The sequence below is a fragment of the Antedon bifida genome, chromosome 8 (genome assembly GCF_963402885.1).
Source record: "Antedon bifida chromosome 8, ecAntBifi1.1, whole genome shotgun sequence".
Classification (NCBI taxonomy): Eukaryota; Metazoa; Echinodermata; class Crinoidea; order Comatulida; family Antedonidae; genus Antedon; species Antedon bifida.
In genome coordinates this window covers 10,929,910-10,955,843 of record NC_136233.1, presented here as the reverse complement: position 1 = coordinate 10,955,843, position 25,934 = coordinate 10,929,910, and the positions used below count along the sequence as shown (strand labels likewise).

The following is a 25,934-nucleotide window of genomic DNA, read 5'->3' as shown; positions in this document are numbered from 1 at the left end:
CATTTTAGTGATATGAGATCATCATGTCCATATTTGGGCACATCACTTTTTTTGCCACATAAAGTTTGATAGTGTAGGGCGAAAATATGAAATAACACGCCCTCTGTCGCTCTCTCTGCATTTTGCAAAGCAATATTTTTATAACGTTATCTTACATAAACAGCTTCATTTTTTATAGCCATGTCAGTTTTTTGTTAAAGAACACAATATGTACTCACATGACTGTATTATATATATATAATATGAAAATACGCCTACAATTTTCGACAACTTTATTTGAGCGTTAAATTACGTTTACATTGTGATTAAGATACCGTTGAAATAAACAATTTAAGTTACCTAGTTACAGTGGAGTGCATAATCAATAATAATCTTCTTCAATTCAATACACCATTTTACAATTAGCAATAATAAAATATGTATTTAAACACAGTAACTTTTTATGTTTTCGTGAACTCAAATTCGATGATTTAGAAGATGACCTAGGCCGTAGCACGTTAGGTCAAAAAACAAGCGACCGTCCTCCATATGTTTCTAATATGAGAACTACTGTAGTGACCTTACTAAAATATAGGATGTGCACTTTAATAGGCCTGTAGTTTAATCCGCCCAAATGTGTTGTTGACGTTACTCAATAACAGACAAGTTGCAATATTACTATTTTAAATACATTTTTAGGATTTAAAATTCGAATTATTAAATTTCATTATACGTAAGATAAATAACAATAGCTGTACTGTAATTACAGTAATAATAAATATTAGGTATGTACAAAATCTAGCTACAAATATAAATATTCCTAATTGATATAATTCTTATTATTTTTACGTAGCGCCACCTGTGGCCCTGCATTTTGATTTTTCAAGAGCATTAAACAATTATTTACTCATGTGAAAACAAAATTGAATTTTGAATAATTTATCGCAATACTTTCTGATACGCAATGCAAATACCAAACATATTACAATTAAAACAATTAAATATAAATCGAAAATGTAAATTTCAAAGTTACATTTTCGATAGAATTTAAAAACCACAATAAGACGGAAATCTATATTGCATAATATTTGCGAAAGTTGAATAATGACTTTAGAATCGGGCCGCTGAAATGTCATGATTTAGCAGCAGTCTTTTTTCATTTTCAAAACTCCATTATACTTCAGGCCACTGTCATCATCTGTTGAAAAGATAGAAATGTGTTAAATAAGCACAGTAGCATAAAACCTAATCATCATTATCACAAAAATATATTCTTGCTAGTTGATTTGATGATTTCAAACACTGAAGCAAAGACAGGTAGCTCAAATTTGACCAATCACAAGCGACAGTTCAGATGAGGCGTCGCTTGTGATTGGTCAAATTACGTACATGACCATGAGACCTTAGTGGAAGCTAAATAATTATATAAACTCACACAGCCAGTTGTCTTCACTAGTTCCAGCCGTCTTGAAGTCCGGCAAACTTTTTGTCAAAGAGTCCCAGGCGTCTTTACTGATAAACTCCCACGTTGCACCATGATCTTTACTGCGCATGTAACTGCGCATGTCCATGTGAATGCCATAGATAATTCCTGTGAGCTGGTCAGATCCAATGACATTGTGTAGGTTCATTGGTAGAGCTATAGAAACATATTTATATTTGTATACATTATTATAATGATAATAGTAGGGAAGTATTTTTCATTGACATAAGAAAAATATTAATATATGCAATGTTCTGTTTATGTGCCTTTTTTTTAAATCGAAAGTAGGAAAAAATAAAAGGCCGAGCCATTCATTGATAGTTGTCTGCAAATCTAAAAATCTCAGGGAGAAAGTGTCAGTGTTAGGCCTATTAGATTTCGATTTATCAAGTTAGAGATTCCTCTTGCTGTCCATATCGATGTGTATGATGACCCGTGGCAGTTAGGCTCTACGTATGGAAGTTCTAAGTGTTTTGATATATTAGCCAGCCTCAGTGCTATTCTTTAAGGGACATTATGAAACAATCCTCATTGTTTTACCTTTCCAGCGTACATCTGGTGGATTATCTTGTACATAGCAGGACGGAACAACCTTGTCTGATAGACGTCTAACTGAAGGGTTACAAGCAAAAATGACGTCGTTATCCGGATCGTCCAACTTCTTAGTTATGACAAAACCCCGGTCATAATAATCTGTCGAAATCATTAAAATAATTCGATAGTATTGCGTGAAAAATTTCTTAAGTGTTGATTCTTCGACAAATTGCTAAAAGTCACACGGATAAAAACCAAACCATGTTAAATAGGAACGAGTCGTGCTCGGGGATTTTTGGTAAAAGTGCGTCGATAACATTTACTAGTTTCTTTTGAGGTTTTAAGATATATTAGTTTAACTAATTTAGATATGTTTTAACATTAGTCATTACTGAAACATGTATTGTAGATTGAAAAGTATTATAATATATTTAAGCTCTTAGAGTTTTCTAATGATGCGACGGAACTTCTTGTTATATATTAGCAATACCGTCAAGACTCTTTATTTCAAACTTACCTGGAACTGGGCATTTACTAGGATCACTGACACACACAGTATGTTTCCCGTTTTCACACTTATGAGCACCAGCCACGCAACCATCGCACTGTCTAGATCCCCCATCATAATGGCAGACGCCTGTCTGAGATTCGGTCCATTTGCTGTACCTCATCACAGCTTCTTTTGCATATCTTAGTACTGTTTCTGAAGAAAAAAAGTACTATAACAATGGACAACGTTACTTATTTTGCTGAAACCGTCTTCCTAATAGACAATTTGTGCGTCTCTTTATTAAAAAATTGCAGTTGTAACTCATTTTAGAGTGTTATTGTGGCGATCAAGTCTATGATAGTATGTAGTCATTATCGAACAACCAAGTGCCCAATCACAACGCAACCATTTGTCCGTGGTCAAAGTTTAAAACATTATTGCATTTATCCGATAATTATCCGATTTAAATGAGATAATTATCGGTTAATTTTTCTGGAGCGGAATCAGTTAAACGCATGAACTTATATCGGTTAATTATCGGTTAAGTTTATCGGTTAATTTTTGATTGCAGAAACACGGTCTTGTGCAGTACGTAAGAACCATGGATTTAGCGTACCGTATTCAATATCTAACGTATGATACTCGCAGATAGCTGGCAGGATAGCGGTGCAGTCCATTATGTCCCAGTCACCAAGATCAGTACTGACATCCCTTGTATCGTAGATATATACAAAAGCGGCAGCTCCACAGTCTTCAGTCGCACTTGTTCCGGGTCTGTTTGGTAGCCATTTTGTAAAAGACGCTAATGACCCGTTTGTCCACTTGAAAGTATCAGTACCCTAGAACATATACATTATTATAATTGAAAAGTCATAAGAAGTATAATAAACGGCATGATCATGTGATTAATTATAGACTTGCCCTATCGAAGTTACGTCCCCTTTCTCGTTAAGTTCATTCAGTTCATGGTTAGTTCATTAAGGTGATTTGATTTGATTTATTTCGAAATATCCATATATATATATAAATATACAATACAATTTGATAAAACAAGAGACGGCAAGAAAACAAATAAACTTACAAATAGACAAAAGAAATGGATATAACAAGGATAACACAAAAAGTTTAAAATTAATTAAACTTATTTCCATTGTGGTCCTTTGAATAAGTAATCAAGCTACCAAACACACAAAATACATAATAAATATAAAAATAAACATTACATATTTATTTTAGATTGACACGGGGTCTCTGAGCCATACTCACCCCAACATCTTTCAGCCCAATCCAGTATTTGTATGGCGAGAGTGGTGGAACGAAGCCTCGAAGAAATTGCTGTTCAAACGTATCTTCAATCATGACTAATTGCGCATTGTCTGCTTCACAGGCCGCCTTTGCTGCATCCCAAGTTTCTAGCGTGTCGTTGAACACTTTGTAACACGTTTCTTTGTAAGGCGTGTAACCAGACCGACATAAATCTAGAGGTACAGTGTAAGAGTTATAGAATAATTACAATCAGCCCATTTATGTTTGTAAGAATCATAGACACACTCTTTATTTCAACGTAATAATATCGATCACATGTAAACTTGTATCAACGAGTTGGTTTGGTCGAGGAAGTCATCGTTATGATACACATGTGATCCTGTATCTACAACTTCTCTATGTCACAGGACAAATTGTCGATACTTTACCGATATTACAATCATAATAAACATAATTCAGATTTGATAAGAATGCCTAATGTTGTGAAAGAAACATTGTCAATGTTTTGGTCGTCTTATTAAACGCACTATCGTAAACTTACCACCATCAACATCTGGTCTGTCCGAATACTTAAATTGAAACTGTTTTGTGGAACCAAGAACTTTAGCGCTAGTAGCAGTTGAGAACCACAACAAATCAGCCACGCCAACAAAGTGACGAGTGCCCGGAGCAGTTTTTCCGTTTTTGTCGATTCCTAGGCGTACACGGAAAGTTGGTTTTGCGGCAATCTGAATGGTTCCAAGCTGTGAAATACATGAGAAATGTTACTACTATTGTCTTTGATTTCATTTAGAAAACCTCTGTCCACTTATATCATAAGTCATTATCATTAAACAGAGAAAGAGAAACACACAACCCATCAAAATAAAGGCTGTAATAACTGTAAACCTTTTAAATAATAACAAATCTGAGAGTGAAGAGTGAACAATCGCACCCAGCCAAGATCTAATTTGTTATCCTGATGCAGACAGACGTTACACTTTATTAATATAGGTAGACACCTGAAGTACTAAGTAAAAAGTACTCTTCCAAACAATATTAACCAAGCTGACCGTGGGCCCTACACATAATTGAATCTGGTTGATTGTAGAGAATAACTTACATTAAATCGAACAGGAGATGGTCCAGACATGTTTGGGTTTACCGCTGGTGGCTGGAACAGCTCTGTGTATTCTGATTCAAGGTTAACATATCGCACATTTTTCGACGTCATTATTGTGAAAGTTACATCTACTGCTTTTCCCGTTGAATCGTCATCGTGCCAAATACTAATCAGTAGTATTACATCATCACTGGAAATAACAAACAACAAATACTATTATCGAAATAAAATTAGAGTGGTACCACAATCACAATATCCCAATACTTATAGGACGTCACGAGTGATTATGTGACCATAATGTCGCGAACCAAACCTCAAATGCCGCGACCCAAATGTCAAATGCCGCAAACCAAATGTCAAACGCTTAATTTAAAAATCGCAAAACATGAACAATGATTGCCAACGATCAAATTAAATAATGCATATCACAATGGTAGACACCATGGGCGTGCTGAACGCATGCGCAAAATCGGTTCAAAATCTATTACAACCGTTACTGTACTGTGGTATCAATAAGAGGTGTATAATTTCTGATAGTTTTCGCTAGTGTCAACCTGGAACCATTGTAATTTATCTTATTTCATTCATACAATTCTAAAATAATAAGAACAATTATTCTTACATTGCTTGTATCCGATACTAAACTTACCCTTTATAAAAGGAATTAGTTTCGTATGTTATTTTGAACGACATCTTAGGCTTCGGGACTTCATTAATCAGCGTATAAACTGGTACTTCTCCAACCCAAATGTGAGCTCCGTCGCCAATCTGCATTCCTAGTCCTAACCAGTGCTCTGATCCATTGACCACCGCGTCTGTATCGTCTAGGACAATTTCAACTTCTAACGCCAAAATGTTATTGGAAGCATCTGGGTCGTTCACTTCAATAAATCCGTCGAACTGTGTTACCGACCAGTCTTTAAGGATGCCGAAATCATCATCGTTAGCAATGTACTGCGTCTGAGGAGCGTAGTAGCAGAACTCAGTCGAATATGTACAGGATAATGAGTCACTGACATACGAAACGGACACTGAGTTAATGCTCCACTGCTCACTTGTCTTGTTAGTCGTGAAGTTGTATGGTAGTGTGACTTCAATTGTAGGATCAGCGGTACCTTTTGGAAACTCAACAATAAGGTTCATATGTACCTTTTGACCAACCATAACATAAACATTACCATCTGCAGACTGCTCAGTGATGTTCAACACGAAATGCGGTAGTTTACTGAAAACTGCGTCGGTAGTTCCCTCTGCCGTGACTAAACCGGTGTCATTGATTTCAACAATAATAGTTACACGTAAAATAGCTCCAGGTTTGACATTCGCTAAAATAAATTTATTTAGAAAACAAAACGTTAAAAAAACCTCTTCAAAAATATGTAGTTGGTTAATAATAATGAAATTAATGTAATAAGGGAAGTTTAAATAAAACTGAGCGTTTATTTCGTTGCGTTAGCAACAATCTATATTAATGCTATTAAATTGGTCGCGTAAGTTTACGTATCTCATCCGAACCGGACATTTGGCACACTAATGGGTAAAAAGGAACAGGAAGGAATACTTCAAAAAAATCAAATGGCCGTAAACATTTCTGAATGTTATTCTTGACAATTTGTTTTGTTGTTTAAATTATTTGTCAGAGTAACTTTTATCCGAGAAGAGTGCGCTTTTATTATACTTACTCATCCCATGCGAATTAGTATATAACCACACATTAAGGCAGAAAAATACCGTGCGAATCACGGGTTACTGCTAGTGATACGGTAATATCTGCACTTAAATGGTGGCGACACCAATTTTTGAGTAGAGCGTCAACATTTATTTTGGTTTATTGAAGTAAAAAAACGATTTCATTAATACCATTAACAGTAGAAGTGATGGTCCCTTCAAATTGAATGTCAGATAAAAAGTAATCATTATTACTAAAAGACAACGTAATTTCCGATGCGGAGACCCGGATGACCGTGAAGTCGCCCTGAAAAATACAATGAATCCGTAGCAACATCTGATAGAAAATCTCACTTAAAAACAAAACATAGTAGATCGGTCAAATCGAGAAGAAACTCAGCAATCTTAAGCGGTAATGTAAATAGAATCTCTGAGATTAAATTCGGATGTTCTGCTTAATTTTTTATTATATTATATAATTATAGAGTAAAGACCTATATCTATGGTTTCACATACCATTACATTAAGTTATATTTTTACTGCTAAAATCACACGTCAAACTTATTTGGTTTTGATCACAACATTATCAATACCGTATATTAGGAAAATATAAAACAGAACCATACCGTCATGGTTGAGTCGGTGTTTCCGTTTCCTGTTAAAGTCCATATAAAAGAATCTGCAGAAAAGTCGAACTGAAAAAGATGTTACTATAATTACCACCCGATTATCGGTGCTGTATCTATATACTGTACTATGCTGAATCGGGTAATAATTACACTCAACCGGTATTTAGTACATTGTGTTCCGCGTGTGTTATTTCTCGGATAAACTAACGTATACGTATATTTATCCATGTCGACATACGACACATAAATTCGTAGCTTGTTTCAAATGGCCACATTAATTTTACGTCCGTCGGTAGGACAGACATGTAATCCATTGTTCGCAGTAGGCTTACGGTGGATTTTATAATCTGGCCAACATTTGTTTAGGGTCTTTATATTCGTTTTTTTGTTGATGTTTTTAAGAACTCAGTGTCACTGATGAAATATGATATAGAAATGTATTTCCAACAATTGTAATTGTTAATTTCAATTCAAAAATTTCAAAGGTATAGTTAAAGTGTAAAATGCAATCCATACAAAACGCATAGAAAATCCAAATCACGCGCGGAATTACCGTCTCGCTCCTACACGTACACATGTGACGTCGCGAATTTCACCCAGTATGCGACTACGAAGTTTTCCCATTCTACTTATTCTATAATAAACTCTTTATACCCTTGATATGAATTCTCAGCTGAGAATCATCGACGCACAGGTCAACAAATGTGCAAGTTTTGAAACGCTAATAATTGTTATTTCCGATGATGTATACAAGTATTGCATGGATACGGTACCACCAAAAAAACAACGAAGGCAAATGTTAGGCAATTCTGATCGAAATAGGATCGCTTATATTTTTTTATACATATTCACATTTGGGTATTGTGTATGTAATGTATTGAATTATGAAAGTTGTGTATATAGGCCTATGGTGTTTTTTTAAAACTGAAATCAAACTTATTAAAGATGTGTTTACCCCCCAAACAAATGAAAAATGAAGATTTATGCAATTTATAGCCTTCCTGTATTTTTAATGTAGGTTAATCACCAAATTGTTCAGGGGGACAATTTAATACATCTTTAAATATCTTTATTATCTTTATTACCATAAATTGTTTACCATTGTTAAATTACTTAGAACAATGAATTTTTAATTGCAGAATTTGATTTTTATATTTATTTTGTGTGTGTGTTACCACTGCGTCGGTCTTGTTTTTGGTACCATGAAATATGATATAAATAAATAAAAAAAAAACAACAACGAAGTGAAAACATTACGGCCAAATAATCATCCTTGATATAGCGCATTATGCTGAAAGCCTCAATGCGCTTTACATTGACAGACAAATTTAGAAAATTAAACATTCAAAAGGTGGGTTTTGAGGAGAGATTTGAAGACACTGGTGGAAGTTGCCTGATGGCAACACATTCCTAAGAGAAACGGATGTAGAAGAAAAAGAACGACTTAAATTGAGAATAACCAAAAATAGAAAAAAAAAGATTAAATATAGACATTTGATATATAAATTAATGGCATGGTCAGAAACACTGTATATACAAAGTTTAGTATGTATTTTAGTTATTACCTCCATATTCTCAGCTTTAAGAGTGACTTTAAAGCCTGTTTCTGATGTCAACCCAGTAGTTTTCACCAAGAAGTCCGTCTTCACTTCATCTCCAATTCCGTAGTAGATTGTCGAATCTGCTACGTTTGCGCTCGCATCCATGATGGCAGGAGCTGAAAGTATACGTTGCCGGTATCAATAAACAATAAAAATAAAAATAAGAATTATTATACAAATAATTAATGTTTATTCGTTGACTGCACTATTTAACGAGGCACAATTGACCAATAAAGTTGCAAGTATACAATCAGATGTATTATGTATCTATACGATGGTCTGCTATCAGATTATTTAATTATTTGTAATCAATTACATTTTATAGCGTTTTTTAAAAAGTGAAATGGCTCATCTAATATTAATTATTTTGGTTTTTTTTTTTGCTGGAAAGTGTGCCATTTGCATCTATAACTACAATTTGAGTTAGCAATTTCATTTGAATATTAAAAGAGAATATTTACTTTTTAAAATATATAAGCCTCTTGGTTTATTAAGTCGACTATCGTTACTCTGTCGTGATGATACTCCAGTTGTTATATCAAATCGATATATACCACCATGATAACCTGTCCAGTACAGATAGTTTCCATAAATATCAATTTTATACAAGTCATTCAGCCCAGTTATAATCGTTCTTCTGTTAGTTCCGTCAAGGTGAGCTTCCTCAAGTAACTTACTCCTAAAATCACCCCAATACATCTTTCCATCTAGAGAATAGTTAAAAACACATGTAGGTAAAGTAAGCAACGTTAGGTAAAATCATGTTGTTTATAGTAAGCGACTTTATGTTCAGGCATCAATAATCAGCATTAGAAATAGTTACTAATAGTCTACATATAATCACATACGGTACTACTATTATATAACTTACATGCATTCATGGTCATACAGTAACTTACCGGGAACTGCTAAAACAAGTCCGGTTACGCCTGATACACTTGTCACCAAGTCGGTCCTTGTACTCAAGTCATTTAACTTCGCTCGCTCTATCCTATGTTTTTCTTTATCAGTCCAGTACAGGTATCTAAGTATAAGTATAATCTATGTTACTACATTAACGTTCTGTTACAAGTAGTTCACATCCCTTCCACGGAAACAAAAGTATATTGAAAATTACTGAAGCAGATTAGTTATTAATGATTTACGAATATGTGAAAAGAAATGTTAATAAATCTGTATTATTGCCTTTATTGAGTGGTATTAATGCACTATTATTATTACGTTTTTGCTTACCAATCAAAAGGAAGAATCAAAAGAATGGAAATGAGAAGTTCATAGTTGATCCAATGTGAAAAGAGGTTTACTGTGTATAGAAGGTGGCACTACCCGTTAGATATGTACGTTCCATCCAGATTTATTACTAATTTAGATTATGATACAGTACAAGTGGTTCAATAGAGTGTTATATCTGTATCACATGTGACACCTGTATAAGCCTGCCCTAACTTTAACCATAACATAGTACATGCGCCATGTGAAACATGTAACAATGTATTTGTCTATACTGGACAGATTGTACGATACGGTACAGAGAATCGGGTGTAAATGAAAAGTATAGAAACTTACAAAACTGCTTAAGTTGAGAATGAAATTCAATTCATTGAATGTTTTAAACGAAAAGGCAATTATTCTTTTTTTAAACATTCTTATTAATTTTTAACGAATTTAATTGTACTAGAGGGTGAGCTCGCTTCGCTCGCTCCCCCTCTAGGAAGTGTAGACGATGGTTCTCGGAATGATAATGTTCTTCTTTTACGTTTTCTGTCGGTTACCATTATTGAAAATGCTTGACATTCGTAAAACTAAACTATTCTGTTTCACAGTGTCTTAGATGATTAATAACATTTTAAAGTATAGTCTTTATTATTTGGTAGGGCCCTTATAGACTCGAGGGAGGGGCTTATTCGAGGGATATATGTTAAATTGTTTAGTTTTAATAATATGGTAACATTTATAATCAAATGAAATCCTCTATCTAATAGATATGAAAAGTGGTAAACAAGAATAACAAATGCTTGGTAAATTGTAGCTAACAGTGCGATGAATTCTACTACAAATAGTATAATTGTGTTATTATAAATGTGGATGGGATGGACGTTTATTAGATAGTTGGGTTGGCGGGGGAGTGGGGGAGAGGTGGTGATTATTATTCAAAGTGATGTTTTATTGGAGAGGCGTTTATTCAAATAAATATCATCCTAAGTATTAATACATTATTTAATTTAAACATCTTTTGAAACTAACTGCCGTGACAGAGTGGGCCATTTCGGCCCAAGAAAGAAGACATTACGGCTTGCAACATGGGCAGACATCTCGGTCCTAACAGGACACAGATAGCCTACAGTTATTCCTGCCAGCTTACTTAATAAAACTCAGCTATCGGGATTTCACTCGATTAATGTCTTATCATCAAATCTCCCTATGTAATTTTATAATACTATTCCCCACAATATATTCCGATTCTTTATGGCGTATATTTAATTTGATCTTTATTAATTTGCAGTATAATTTTTATTTTTTAACTACTGTACCTTTCACACGCGCGGTCCGTTCCTAAAATAAACAAAAAACTAAAATGGCTATGACTAATGGCCAACTTAAGCTCCAGTCCTACTATAGTATCTGTTTTTTTCTTCCGTCTTCCAAAGGGACACTGTATTGATTGATGGAAAGTGCCTGTTTCCAGTCACCTTTAGGGTCAAATCTATTATTTTAACTGCTCCCTTGTGTATAAAAGAGAGAAAATAGTTGAAACCAAGTTGCTGCAAGGTGAGCTTATCATAAACCCGGAAATAACTTGACCGCCAAGAATTGAAATTGAGTAGAAAATCTACTGTTGAAATCATAAATGTTGTTAAAAAACTCTTTATAATATCTTGCTAAGATAGAAATATGGAAAAATAGCGTCGAACTGCACATTAATGTTATCAAATCTACGTTTCGCGGTACATCTGAGATAGATAAGGTAGGTATCCAAGGCGGAGATTTGTACCGAAGTTTTTGCATTGTGCTCGCCTATGTCAGAATTAACCATAATTTATATATAGATGGTTTAGATGCATTAATAATATACAGAATACCCGAAATGTGATAAAATATTTTATCTCCTTTGGGTGAGTGAAAAAGCAAGATATATGTACGTTAAGAGAGTGACATACCCGTTAGCTGTATCTATCTCAATCGCATGTGGATCGTCTAATCCTGTGTCAAAAAGAATTGTTCTGTTTGTTCCATTCAGATTGATTACTTCAATTCGGTCTTCGCCACCATCTATCCAATAAAGTTTTTTTCCAGCTCCATCAACGGCTAAACCATGCACAGCTTAAAATAATGACAATTAAACAATTACTGCAATCTCAACATAAGAAATTTACTTTACTCGAGCTGTTCAACCGGTTTTTATCTTTAAAAACAATTACCGTAGAATGCGAAGCATCCTCGTATTATTGTGTGATGGTATTTTTCAAGATGGACATCCATTAGACAGTGTATACCACGATCGGAAAACACCTCTATTTGGGGCAAATCGTTGAACCTAAATTCGTTTTAATTGTCAATAACTAATTATCTAACTCAATTTAATGAGTAAACAGGGTTACTGTACATCAGGTGGTTAAAATCAGTACCGAATGTATGAACCAACTTTATATACCATCGAGTAAACATTCTAGAAGTAAGGCGCGATTTACCGAATTTTTCCCTTACGTAAATTTATATATAGATTAAGAATATCTTTTGCAGATTTTGGTAAAAATAAGTTGTAGAGGGATCCCTTAGATATAGTCAGTGGCATTGCCAGAGATAGCTTGGGTTTAACATTGATCTTATTGCAGTCAAGTAGTACTTTCGTGGCAATTTGTTTACAAAAGAATTAGATAATGTCTTTATTTTTACAGAACATGATATATTGATTGTATTGCATGTTGTTTTTAATAGTTACTTTTACTATTTAGTTGTAGGCCTAATTGAATTCGTTGTTACGTTTATTTCTGTAGGTTTTATTATTAATTATGTTCGGTGTTTTGATTTCTAGTGTTTATTGATTGTTTTATTCCCTTTATTATCCCAGGTTTTTTAGTTCTTGTATGCAGAAGAAATGACAAAAGAAAGATTTTTGTTTGCGAAAGCGGGAACTAAAAGATTGGCCTATATAACTTATAAATATGCTGTAAAATGATTTAACTTCAGCTACGCCTTTGGACTATAGGCGCTATCTTTCCTAACCTCAAATCTGTTATCAACGCTTACTGAAATCAGACGAATTGATAAATGGTTGCTTATTTATAACATCACTTTTGCAAATAGAGGTAAAACGTAAATTTCTTAACGACATTATTTTTCTTTAGTATCCTCAAACGTTTATTTATGATGATTAAACAACGTTTAGTTTAACAACGTTTGGTTCAACCTTGAAATAACTCTGAAGAGTTGGTCTATTTGGGCTATGTAAATCTAACGAAATTATAAACTTGCTACCAAATAATTAGGCATATTCTTAAACAATAAATAAACATTAACAAAAAAATACATTTCTTTCGCATACAATTTGATTTAAAAGTATAAAAAATATCATGATGCTTATTTTCCCTAATTTATATAAAAATGAATAGAATATTACTAGAATTTGATCCCAAAGACAAAAACACTTCATGTTGGTTAGTGACAAGTGAAACCCGTTCAATGGTGTCCTTGCTGATATCAGACCAATACAATGTTGATGTGCTGGTATCATAATCGACAGCGCATGGTTTGGTTAATCCGACATTATGAATAACTGGTTCAAAAATTAAACTTATGCTGTCACTGGAACTAATGTTGGTCATATATATTCCAGGAGGATCCAGGTTGACTACAAACATAACATCACCTGTATTATTAAAATATTTAAAAAAATGTTTACTTGTATATAACACCTAAATAAACAATAAGTATAACAAAATTAAACATTAACGCCCTAATTATTATTCTATTTAACATTAATTAATTAATTAAACATTAATTATTGGGATACAATTCTTTACTGATTCATAAATAAACGCATGAACAAATCAAATACAATACCTATGCAAAAAAAACCGATTTTTCAAAGTTCTAGAGGACTAACGCTGCTTCAAAAGGTGACTTACAGGTACGTACTGAAAGGAGTGTTTCCGTCGTTCTTTTAGTTTTTTTGAGACACATTTATATTATGTATTACCAACTGTTTTAAAAGAGTATTTCAATATTAGTTCATCATTAATTCCATAGAATTTAAGTTTTAAAAATATATTCTATCGTATTTGTTTTATATTCAATGTTGTAAAGAGTTAAACAAAGTTAAGTATAATATATGCTTATATTTTAAAAATTAAAGGCCTCTGAATACTACTAGTTGGCTTGAGGATTCAGCTAGAAGGGTTACCCTCTCTAAATAAAGTGGAAATAAGTCAATAAAAAAGACAAAATCAATTATTAAAATTAAAATTATTAAAAGCATTCACTCCACATTTGCAATAACAGGTTTCTTACAAGCATTGTTCAGTCCCACTATCGCAATATTAAAATAATTGTTGCCTTAAAGTGGAGCTCCACCCAGAAAATTGCTATTTTTCATACATTTCAACTATTCTTTAAAAATATCATCCCTCATACTTATATTATATATACATATTTTTTTGAAAATTTTTTCAATGAGTATGATTTTCTTGAAAATCACGCCTTTTTGCGTCTTGGGGGGATACCTTTGTAATTTCCTATTCTTTTACATGCAAAAGGGGGTATATTTGAATATTCCTATAAAAAAAAAAAGTAAAATGTTTTTATATGTAATTTTATGTTATTGCGTATACATTGCGCAATTTCGCGTAAATAGACACTTCCCCCGTTGGGTCCAATTGGGTTTTTTTTATTTTGCTAGGGAGTATGATCACGTGACATTTCTCACGACATTTTTCACACTGCAGCTGGCGATCTGTTATTGTCGCGATGTTATTTTTGACGGGCGAAAAGTATATTAAAACATTCTGGATGTGACCCTATCATGTTTCACAGTGTAATAAGTGATTATGAGATTATTACTAAAATGTCAAATTTAACGAGATTTGATGAGAAAGACGTGGATATATATTCAATAAAGCTAGGCCTAGGCCTACTAGAATCTAGGTATGTAACGATGCTGCTTGGCCTCTAGCTAGGCTGCCTGATAGCCTTACAGCAGTGAAGTTTGTTCTGGCACCCAATCTCGGCCTACCCATGGGCCATGATAGGGTGCCTGAATAGTTGCTTTTCAGTCAGACCTAAGCTTCCACATCCGTTACTATTCTTTACTATTCTGAGCAATACCAGTCTTGTTTTGTAGAGAATTTTGTGTTGCACAATTCTTAATGTGCGAGAAAACCCAGGAACGATAAATGGGACGAAACGACCAAGCATTTTCGAACCCATGACTAACAGTCCTACCTAGACATGAATTCAAGGCTAGCTAGCTAGGCTGAGCAGACGATTTAGCTAGGCCTAGCTTAAAATTAATAAGCAATTTGATTAAGATTATTATGCTGTTGTTGTACAGTGCAAATCATGATGTTACAATACATGTAAATTATGCTGACATTTTTATCGGAAATATTACTTGGGCCTAAACAAATCGTATTAATTGCCTCCCTGGTATAAAATTGATTCATCATTTTCCAACACATAATTTACCAAAGGGGAGACACCGGCGACTAAAACGCGTCAGTCGCTAAGTGTATTGTAAACTAATAACCCCTAAGTTACTGAAAAAGTGTAATGTAGTAAAAAACACTATTTTCTGACCGATTTTTTAGAAATTAGTTTTTGGAAAATATTGCCCTATCTTCCCTGTTTTTTGTATGTAATCACTTTCAATTAAACATACTTAAACATAATATAAGCTGAGAAAGTCTGAGTGTAGCTCCACTTTAAGTGTCTTTCACACCTGAAAGACACTTTTCCAGGTACAGTAGGCCTGGCACCTGTCTACTACTAGCCTATAGCCTAGTTAAGGCCTAGCCTACTTGCCTACTAGCTAGGTCTATAGCCTAGCCTACCTGAAAGCTCTAAATAGGGCTAGCTAGGCCAAATAATAATGTACATCAACATGCAGTTGGTCATCATATTGATGTCATCATCACCATCACCACCACCATCACTGGACCTAGGCTAGGCCTAGCTATCAGGCCTATAGGCCTAATACTATATGCCTAGTAGGTTAGGCCTAGTTAGTAATTGATCGCGTTTGTTTGTTAGCAGGATTACTCAAAAAGTAATTACAAGATCTTTACCAAAATGAAAATACAGATAGATATGTGGTCAAGGACCATTCCAATTCTGGACCACTTTTTAGTATGATTTTCATACCTGCTAGTGTTAAAAGATAGAACAGAATTTTCAAAAGCCGGCGAGTAGTCTTAAAGTAACAAGTATATTGAAATTGAATTTTCTCGATAACTACTTGTCCAAAAAAACTAATTAATTAAATTCACCCGTTTGTTTTTGGCGTTGCTGTTCTATTGTTAGTCAACTGATACTATTGTTAGGCTGGTTACATAACCATTACACCAAATTCGCATACACATGCTTGTAGTGAAATTAGCCTAAATCACACACAGCATTTCCCGGAGAAATCTTATGTAAGAGAATTTTACAGTAGACGGAGGTATGCACTCAGTGCCTTTCTTGTTTACTCATGTAACGCCAGTTACCGACGAACAAAGTTTTTCTCTCAATGATTTTTTTTATTTTTGGGGTTAAATTGAAAAAAATTATATTTTTCTAAGTACAGTACTGCATTTTTAGTGGATGTTTAAGAAAGATTAATTAATTGTGTAAACAAATTGTCTATATAATTAGACTTTTTCTGTTAGAGCAAATAGGGATGTGCATAGTGTGAACTATTTGACCGTTCTGGACCTTTCCTGAAAAAAATCAGCTTGTTACCAGACATTTGCGGGTCAAACTCTAATGCTCTTGGACTATATCCCAAGTCGGGGACAACTGTCGGCGATACAGCGTAGCGATTTAATGGAAACCAGGCTTCGACGTGCCAATATTTTTACTCGATATGCGTACATGTGGTTGATTGTATAATGCTTTAGGAAAAAATAATTAATACCATATCTAGTTACCGATATATTTGATTCATTTACAGTCACCAATGTACGAACGAATAACAAGAACCACAAGGAAAATAGAAATGTTAATGTGTAAATACATTTTGAAAAAATGTTTAGTAATGTTAACAAACTAAATTCCGGAAAATGTTTTTTTAAAATAATAACGAAGTAATTCATATTGAATTCCTAAAATACACAGTAGCTTACTTGAAGAGCATAAACATCCAAGTTTCTTTCTCAATGTAGAAGCAGTTACCTTTACATTGACAGCATTGGTAAATACTAAAATAATATTAATAACATACCTTTACTTAAATGTAGAAAGGTGGAAACAAAAAAACAGAGGAATTTCCAACAGGCCATTTTTTGAAACAATCTAACTTCACTGTCTGTTAATAAACAATATTCAATTACGTCGTCAAAAACGAATATGCTGTATATCAAACGGTCGCAATATTATAACTAACGCTATTGTTATGACGTCATTTGTTTTTCACTTTGCGCATTGCGCGTACGATGGGTAGGCTGAGCAAAATCTATATTTAATGGTATCGTGTGAGATATTATGCAGTTTTTATCATCTATATTGTTATTTTTAACCCTTAGGGTGAGTTTGAATTATAGTCAACAATTATTATGTTGTGCCGGGAGTCTGCGTGTGCGGTCTTTTTGTTATTGCACCTTTTGAATTATATATATTGTTTGTTAAAGCAGTTTCATATCTCTTGGCATCGCTCGTTATCATGCCGTTTGATTCGAGTTGGCGTACGTGGTCTACTTCATTCTACTATTATAGAGTGGGTAGCTAAAAACTGGTTGAACAGCTCGGGTACAGCCTCATAATGTTGAAGAGGCCGATTTTCTTTAAAAAAAATGTTTTGATAGATTTAATATACGTTTATACAAATTTATTGATTTGCGATAAATGGAACATTTCAATCTCTCTTCCACAAGCGTCTATTCCCTCAGGCGTCGTAATAACACAAAGGCAAGTTAAGTACACTCATAACAGAAATTCGATCCATTTTTTTTCAATCTGTGCTGCAGAGGTTGGATATAGATATTTTTGCAGTTAAACCACCACCCACACAACCGTCCTCCCCTCAATGACATGAGTAGCGTTGTAATACCCGTAGTGGTTAGGAATACAGTACGAAGGACCACATGCTCTAAACGCGGAACTTTGGTGGGTAGTAACCAACTTAAGTATGAATTGGCTCTAAGAAACAATTGAAAACCATTAGGTCTACTAATTAAATTGAGTTAAATAATTATTTATTGACGATTAAAGCGAATTTACAATTTGCCTCGAATAGAGGTGTTTTTCACAAATTGTTATGTAAACACATATACAAATAAACTTTATTACTGACAGTTGCTTCTCAACGTTTGTATTAATTAATACTGTAATTACAAAAAAATATAAACGTCGTAGTGGTGTAACGTTTCATGTACACTATTTCAATCGACTATGACGATGACAGTTTTAACAAAGTATTAAATCGCAATGTTTTACTGTATTTAGTGGTATATTATGAAAACACGAAATTAATATTTCATTACTGAATGGATAAATAATATATTTAAAAATTGCACCCATTCTCTTCCCCATCCCTTAACCATAATGTTACATACAAAACACAAATTAAGTTTGTTTAAATTTGACTCAAACAATTGGTCTCATTTTGTGACAAGTTTTTCTTTCGGAAGTAATTCCCAGTGTGCTAATTTTAGTTGAGTACATAAATCAACGTGTCTATTTATTCGTTCCTGTAAACGACATTTGAAATGCTTTTTCATAAATGAGTGAATAAACATATACGTCATATTTATTTTTTCATCCATTGACGAGGTTGTAATACTAACTTCAGTAACTATTACAGTACGTATTTGTTATACGACACAAAACAAGTGTATCTGATAGGTACGTACATTTATTCGAAAAAATAAGTCTAGATAGATCCTCATGACAGAAATTCGATCCAGTTTTGTTCACACACATTTTTCCAGGAATTTTAACACCGCAACCGATGGCTAGCCCTAAATATTTAGCAAACTGTTTGATAATCCCTAGCTTAATAGACTTAGTAGACTACAATTTAATTTGTTACTAAATAAGAGCTAGCGTCTCCGATCGCCGAATGTCTTTCTGTATTTATTTAGTGTGGTTCTTATACTGTATAAATACAATCAACTTTATTACTGCGATTCCATCACCACCACCCCATGCCGCCTAATCTCCGTAGTTAACTTTCCATTTCTCCTCAATTTCTTGAGTCCACATCAATTAACTGTTCTTTATGGTATCCAGTATTCGTTATTACCTTTATTTCCGAATACCCCAATTAAGGGGACACTTCCTTTTTTGTTTAGTGTCCCAAAAATGTCCCCGTGGGTTCTATTGTATTCGAGCTAGATGGTATCACGAGCGAAGCGAGCGTACCATCTAGGGGTCTATTTTCGATAATAATGATAATAATCTAGTTTCTATACACTAATAATTCTATAATCTAATGATCTAAGATCTAGTTTATATAATTTTTCTTGAAATATGAAGAAAATAACGACATGATTTTAACAAAAACACTAATTTACCTCCGCCAAGAAGGTATATAATTATAATCGATCGCGTTTGTCTGTTTGTCTGTTTGTTTGTTAGCAGGATTACTCAAAACATAATTACAAGATATTTACCAAAATACAGATAGATATGTGGTCAAGAACCACTCCATTAAATTTTGGAGGCAATCCGGACCACGGTCCCAATTCTGGACCAGTTTTAAATATTATTTTCAGACCTGCTAGTGTTAAAAGATAGGACAGGATTTTCAAAAAGTCGGCGAGCAGTCTTAAAGTATACTGAAATTGCATTTTCTCGATAACTACTTGTCCACAAGAGCCAAGAGTTACTATTTGTGATTTGTAATTTTAAAACATAATTTGATTTAATTTACAGATTTTTTAATACGAGTAGTTTTAAAAAACCTATTTCTTTAAAATTCACCCGTTTGTTTTTGGCGTTGCTGCTCTATTGTTAGTCAACTAATACTATTGTTAGTTGAAAGGCTGGTTACATAACCATTGCACCAAATTCGCATACACATGCTTCTATATATAAATTATGGTTAATTCTGACATCGGCGAGCACAATGTAAAAACTTCGGTACAAATCTCTGCCTTGGATACCTACCTGATCTACCTCAGATGTACCGTGAAATGTAAATTTGATAAGATTAGTTTTCACTATTACGATATTGTTCCATATTTCTATCTTAGGAAGATATTATAAAGAGTTTTTTAACAAAATTTATGATTTCAACAGTAGATTTTCAACTCAATTTCAATTCTTCGCGGTCAAAGTCATTTCCGGGTTCACCTTGCAACAACCTGGTTTCAACTATTTTCTCTCTTTTATACACAAGAGAGCAGTTAAAATAAATGATAGACCTAAAGGTGACTGGAAACAGGCACTTTCCATCAAACAATACAGTGTCCCTTTGGAAGACAAAAAAACCGAAAGTAGGACTGGAGCTTAAGTTGGCCATTGGTGGCTATATATAGCCATTTCATTTTTTTGTTTATTTTAGGAACGGACCGCGCGTGTGAAGGTACAGTAGTTAAAAAATAAAAATTATACTGCAAATTAATAAAAATTAAATTAAATATACGCCATAAAGAATCTGAATATATTGTATTATAAAATTACATAGGGAGATTTGATGATAAGACATTTTGTTTAAAATCGAGTGAAATCCCGGTAGCCGAGTTTTATTGAGTAAGCTGGCAGGAATAACTGTAGGCTATCTGTGTCCCGTTAGGACCGAGATGTCTGCCCATGTTGCAAGCCGTAATGTCTTCTTTCTTGGGCCGAAACGGCCCACTCTGTCACGGTAGTTAGTTTCAAAAGATGTTTAAATTAAATAATGTTTTAATTATTAGGATGGTATTTATTTGAATAAACGCCTCTCCAATAAAACTTCACTTTGAATAATAATCAAAAAATAATGCTCTTGGACTACTGTATATCCCAAGTCGGAAACAACTGTCGGCGAAACCCTTTACATTGACAGCATTGGTAAATACTAAAATAATATTAATAACATACCTTTACTTAAATGTAGAAAGGTAGAAACAAAAAAACAGACGATTTTTCAACAGGCCATTTTAGGAAACAATCTAACTTCACTGTCTGTTAATAAACAATGTTCAATTACGTCGTCAAAAACGAGTATGCTGTATATCAAACGGTCGCAATATTACAATAGGTGTGGTGAATTTTGTCCAAGATGGGGAAATTTCTGTCCAGAATGGGGAAATATTTTGTCAAGAATAAGGACAAAAGCGATAGGTGGCGCTATAGTCGTGTCCAAGATGGGGAAGCTGTCCAATATAGAGAAATCCGATTTGTCCAAAATGGGGAAATTTCTGTCCAAGATGGGGAAGTGGTGGCGCTATATCGTGTCCAAAATGGGGAAATTTCTGTCCAGGATGGGGAAGTGGTGGCGCTATATCGTGTCCAAAATGGGGAAATTTCTGTCCAGGATGGGGAAGTGGTGGCGCTATATCGTGTCCAAAATGGGGAAATTTCTGTCCAGGATGGGCTTATGCTGTGTTAAAAATTAGGCAAGCTGTCCAATATAGAGAAATCCGATTTGTCCAAAATGGGGAAATTTCTGTCCAGAATGGGGAAATTTCTGTCCAGAATGGGGAAGTGCTGTGTCCAAGATGGGGAAGCTGTCCAATATAGAGAAATCCGATTTGTCCAAAATAAAGAAATTTCTGTCCAGAATGGGGAAATACTGTGTCTAAAATAGGGAAGCTGTACAATATAGAGAAGGCAAAACATTAAAAAAACATAAGAAACTTTTTTTTGTTTTAAAATCTTTAATAAAGTTCAAACTTCTAATCTGAAAACATTACAAAATGTACATAATAATAACATTTATAAATACATTTGAAGTGGAAAAGTGTTCTATTAATTAAATAATTAACACCGTTATCAGCTATTTTTAAGTATAATAAACATTTAGTAAGGGATGTGGTTCCAATTTACTTCTAAAGTAAATTTTCACTGAATCTATACATTTATCTTACGTTAAAAACTACAGTATATTATATTAAATTTCAACCATAAAAACCACAACAGAAAGTAGTACCGGCACCGCCATTATTATACCACATCAAGAAAGAGTACATGATATTTATTAATATAATCAATACAGGTTGTCACTTCTTTTTTTTTTTTTATCATCTTTAATTTCTTTTTCTTTCCTTCTCTATCTCTACCTTTTTATCTTTTTTTAACCTTTTTTTCGACCACAGACCACGAGTATTAATCTATCGTCCCACAGGTAAAATTCAGGCTCAAAATAGGCTCTTATCCCCTTAAAATAATTACGGTACTCAGCCTGGAAATATTTTGTACAGGTTGGTAAATATGTGACACCTTTATCAGCTATTTTTAAGTATAATGAACATTTAGTGAGTGAAATGGTTCCAATTTACCTCTAAAGTAAATTTTCACTGATTCTATACATTTTTATCTAACGTTAAAAACTACAGTATATTATATTAAATTTCAACCATAAAAACCACAACAGAAAGTAGTACCGGCACCGCCATCATTATACCACATCAAGAAAGAGTACAGGATATTTATTAATATAATTAATACAGGTTGTCGCTTCTTTTCCTTCTTTTTATCCTTTTTTTTCTTTTTTTCTTTATTTGTTTTTTTTTTTTTTACCACAGACCGCGGGTATTAATCTACCGTCACATGCAGTAATTCCACATGGAATTTCGACCACATGATGGAATCCTTGAGTTATTATAGTAACTCAATGGTTTAAAATCAAACGTACACGCCGAATCATTAATTTCCAGCTATAAACAAAGTGATATCATTGACAAATCGTGCAATATTTGGCCTAATTTTTCTCATTTTACAATAGTATACGAGTGTTTGCATATTAGTAACATAGTATTAATTAGTGCTTTAATTGCGTTATTTCCTACTCCAAATAGGCATAGTTTAGGGCTAATAATTATGTTGATATTAAAATATGATTACAGCCAGTGCTTCGCATTTTCTGTAAGGTTTATCGTGCTCAATTAGATTTATTTTTTGGTTAAATTTCTCTCAAAAACTTTCTATACAAATGTTATTAGTGAGCAACTATTCTATTAATGTGTATTCCTTTAAATTTACCAGGGAGTGAATTGCTATGCTGATTTATTATGTCTACTTATGTTAATCGTTAAAAACTACAGTATATTATATTAAATTCCAACCATAAAAACCACAAAAGAAAGTAGTACCACATCAAGAAAGAGTAGGCCTACAGGATATTTATTAATATAATTAATACAGATTGTCGCTTCTTTTCCTTTTTTTTATCCTTTTTATTTTTTTTTTTTACCACAGACCGCGGGTATTAATCTACAGTCACATGCAGTAATTCCACATAGAATTTCGACCACATGATGGAATCCTTGAGTTATTATAGTAACTCAATGGTTTAAAATCAAACGTACACACCGAATCATTAATTTACAGCTATAAACAAAGTGATATCATTGACAAATCGTGTGTCTGCATATTAGTAACATAGTATTAATTAGTGCTTTAATTGCGTTATTTCCTACTCCAAATAGGCATAGTTTAGGGCTAATAATTATGTTGATATTAAAATAATTATGATTACAGCCAGTGCTTCGCATTTTCTGTAAGGTTTATCATGCTTAATTAGATTTATTTTTTTGTAGTACCACATCAAGAAAGAGTAGGCCTACAGGATATTTATTAATATAATTAATACAGATTGTTGCTTCTTTTCCTTCTTTTTATCCTTTTTTTTTTCTTTTTTTCTTTATTTGTTTTTTATTTGTTTTTTTTTGTTTTTTTTTTTACCACAGACCGCGGGTATTAATCTACAGTCACATGCAGTAATTCCACATAGAATTTCGACCACATGATGGAATCCTTGAGTTATTATAGTAACTCAATGGTTTAAAATCAAACGTACACGCCGAATCATTAATTTCCAGCTATAAACAAAGTGATATCATTGACAAATCGTGTGTCTGCATATTAGTAACATAGTATTAATTAGTGCTTTAATTGCGTTATTTCGTACTCCAAATAGGCATAGTTTAGGGCTAATAATTATGTTGATATTAAAATATGATTACAGCCAGTGCTTCGCATTTTCTGTAAGGTTTATCATGCTCAATTAGATTTATTTTTTTGGTTAAATTTCTCTCAAAAACGTTGTGTCAATACAAATGTTATTAGTGAGCAACTATTCTGTCAATGTGTATTCCTTTAAATTTACCAGGGAGTGAATTGCTGTGCTGATTTATTATGGCTACTGATGTTCTTCCCATTTTCATGAAAACTTTCCCATGCTGCCGGTCATCTCTAATTCCATCAAGAAAAATTTTCATATGGATCATTTCATGAGCCATAGTATTAAACAATTCACTCGTCGAATCTGCAGCATTTTTACTATTAATATTTATTATTGATGAGGAACCAATTTTATTCTTATGCAATTGAAGTGTTTCTCCGTAAACATTACCTAAAGGTACAAGAAACACATGATCCTCGGCCTTGGGTAACTTTCCCAAGTATACAATAGTATTTATGTAGTTGTAGAGCGAATGTATGTCCTTAACCATCTGTTGGTCTTGCTTGTGGGTCTCTCTTCTTGCTTCGGTTCGTAACCGCTCTTGTTGATCATATATTTTCTTTTTATGAGTACATCTTTCGCACATGGCATTTGTTATGCATTTCTTATGATAAGGCTTGTGGCATGTAGAGCAGTTGATGACTTCTGGAGTGATGGGTGTGTTGCAGCAGTTTGTCAGAGGTATTGCGGACATCCTTGATGCAGGGGCATTGTGGCAGTTATCCTTTTCTAAATATCCACGCAAATCTCCCTTCTCAAATGCTTCAACAAGCTTTCGCCTAACAACCCTCTCGTCTTCTTCAAATCGTAGTGTTGATGGATCTTTTCCTGCACACAGTGCAGCAGCAAATGCAATACAAAAATGGCCACAAGTGTTACTTGCATAAGGTTGTTGCTGTACACCATGTACGTGAAAATTCATGTTAGAAACGCTAGGTTCCATCAACTTGCATGCTACCTGAGTCAATTCTAATGGGTAATTTCTTGGATTCAATGTCTGTAAACTATCGTACACATCGACGTTACTATTGGTAAGTTGTTGGTACCAATGCTTGTCTGATATTGTAATCCAGTGCGAGTTTCTCAGGTTTATAAATTGAACATATTGTGTAGTCTTGACAAAATTGTGCATTTGCTGTTGATAGATGGTGTCTTGTAATCCTCGTGTTTCTGGATAGTTTCTCTTTAGAATTATGTTGGCGGCATTTATAATCCTATCATCTACCTCATTATGTCTCTCTTCTACAAGCTTGTTATGGTGTAACCTTAGTTGGTATTCCTCCAGCCACCAGTCATTGGGTTCATCAGTCGTTTGTACTACAACATTTGACTTAGGCGTTGAAATAATCAGTCTTCCAAGACTATCTTTCGTTGTTTTCAGACCGAACGACTTGTTAATGTACTTAATATGGTTGCCATTTAATTTATTATTTCGACGGTGTACTAAGGATTTTACCATAAATAAATGATTCGCTATTGACATTTCATTTAAAAAATGCTTGGACTTATTTAATTCGGAATAAAATTGTTCTGCAACTTGTTCTTCAATTGTGGTACAAAATTAATCTTCCGCAAAATTTCAGTTTCACTATTTGTGTTAGCTTCATGAAATCGGTCGAAAAGCGCGTACGTGCTGCTTTGTCCAGTTACAGGATGCCCGGTTTCCGACGTCGCACGAAGCCCATTAAGCCATGGCATGTCCATTAATAAAGTATTAGCTTTTGCACACCGAATATTCTCCTCTGTAGAATCAGCTACTCTTCCTTCGAACGGAAAAAACATTGGCTCTGTTTGACCATCATAATGCAAATTGTTACCAAATTTTGCAACAATGTGTGCCATGTCCACAATTATTATATTTGGCTTATGTTTCATCGACAT

The 25,934-nt window shown here is 33.7% G+C and overlaps 1 protein-coding gene across 1 annotated transcript; it reads right to left on the bottom strand.

Annotated features, from left to right (window-relative positions):
- Positions 1–988: 988 nt before the first annotated feature.
- LOC144850420 (uncharacterized) lies at positions 989–25,536 on the bottom strand. Its single transcript, XM_078707696.1, has 16 exons — positions 24,444–25,536; positions 11,911–12,073; positions 9,652–9,776; positions 9,262–9,459; positions 8,717–8,868; positions 7,149–7,217; positions 6,715–6,829; positions 5,504–6,179; positions 4,855–5,044; positions 4,294–4,495; positions 3,753–3,964; positions 3,103–3,325; positions 2,514–2,699; positions 2,003–2,155; positions 1,415–1,618; positions 989–1,177 (listed from the first exon to the last, which is right to left on the bottom strand). Exons 1-16 carry the CDS (start codon positions 25,534–25,536, stop codon positions 1,119–1,121), a joined length of 4,020 nt encoding a protein of 1,339 aa, XP_078563822.1. The 3' UTR covers positions 989–1,118.
- Positions 25,537–25,934: the final 398 nt, after the last annotated feature.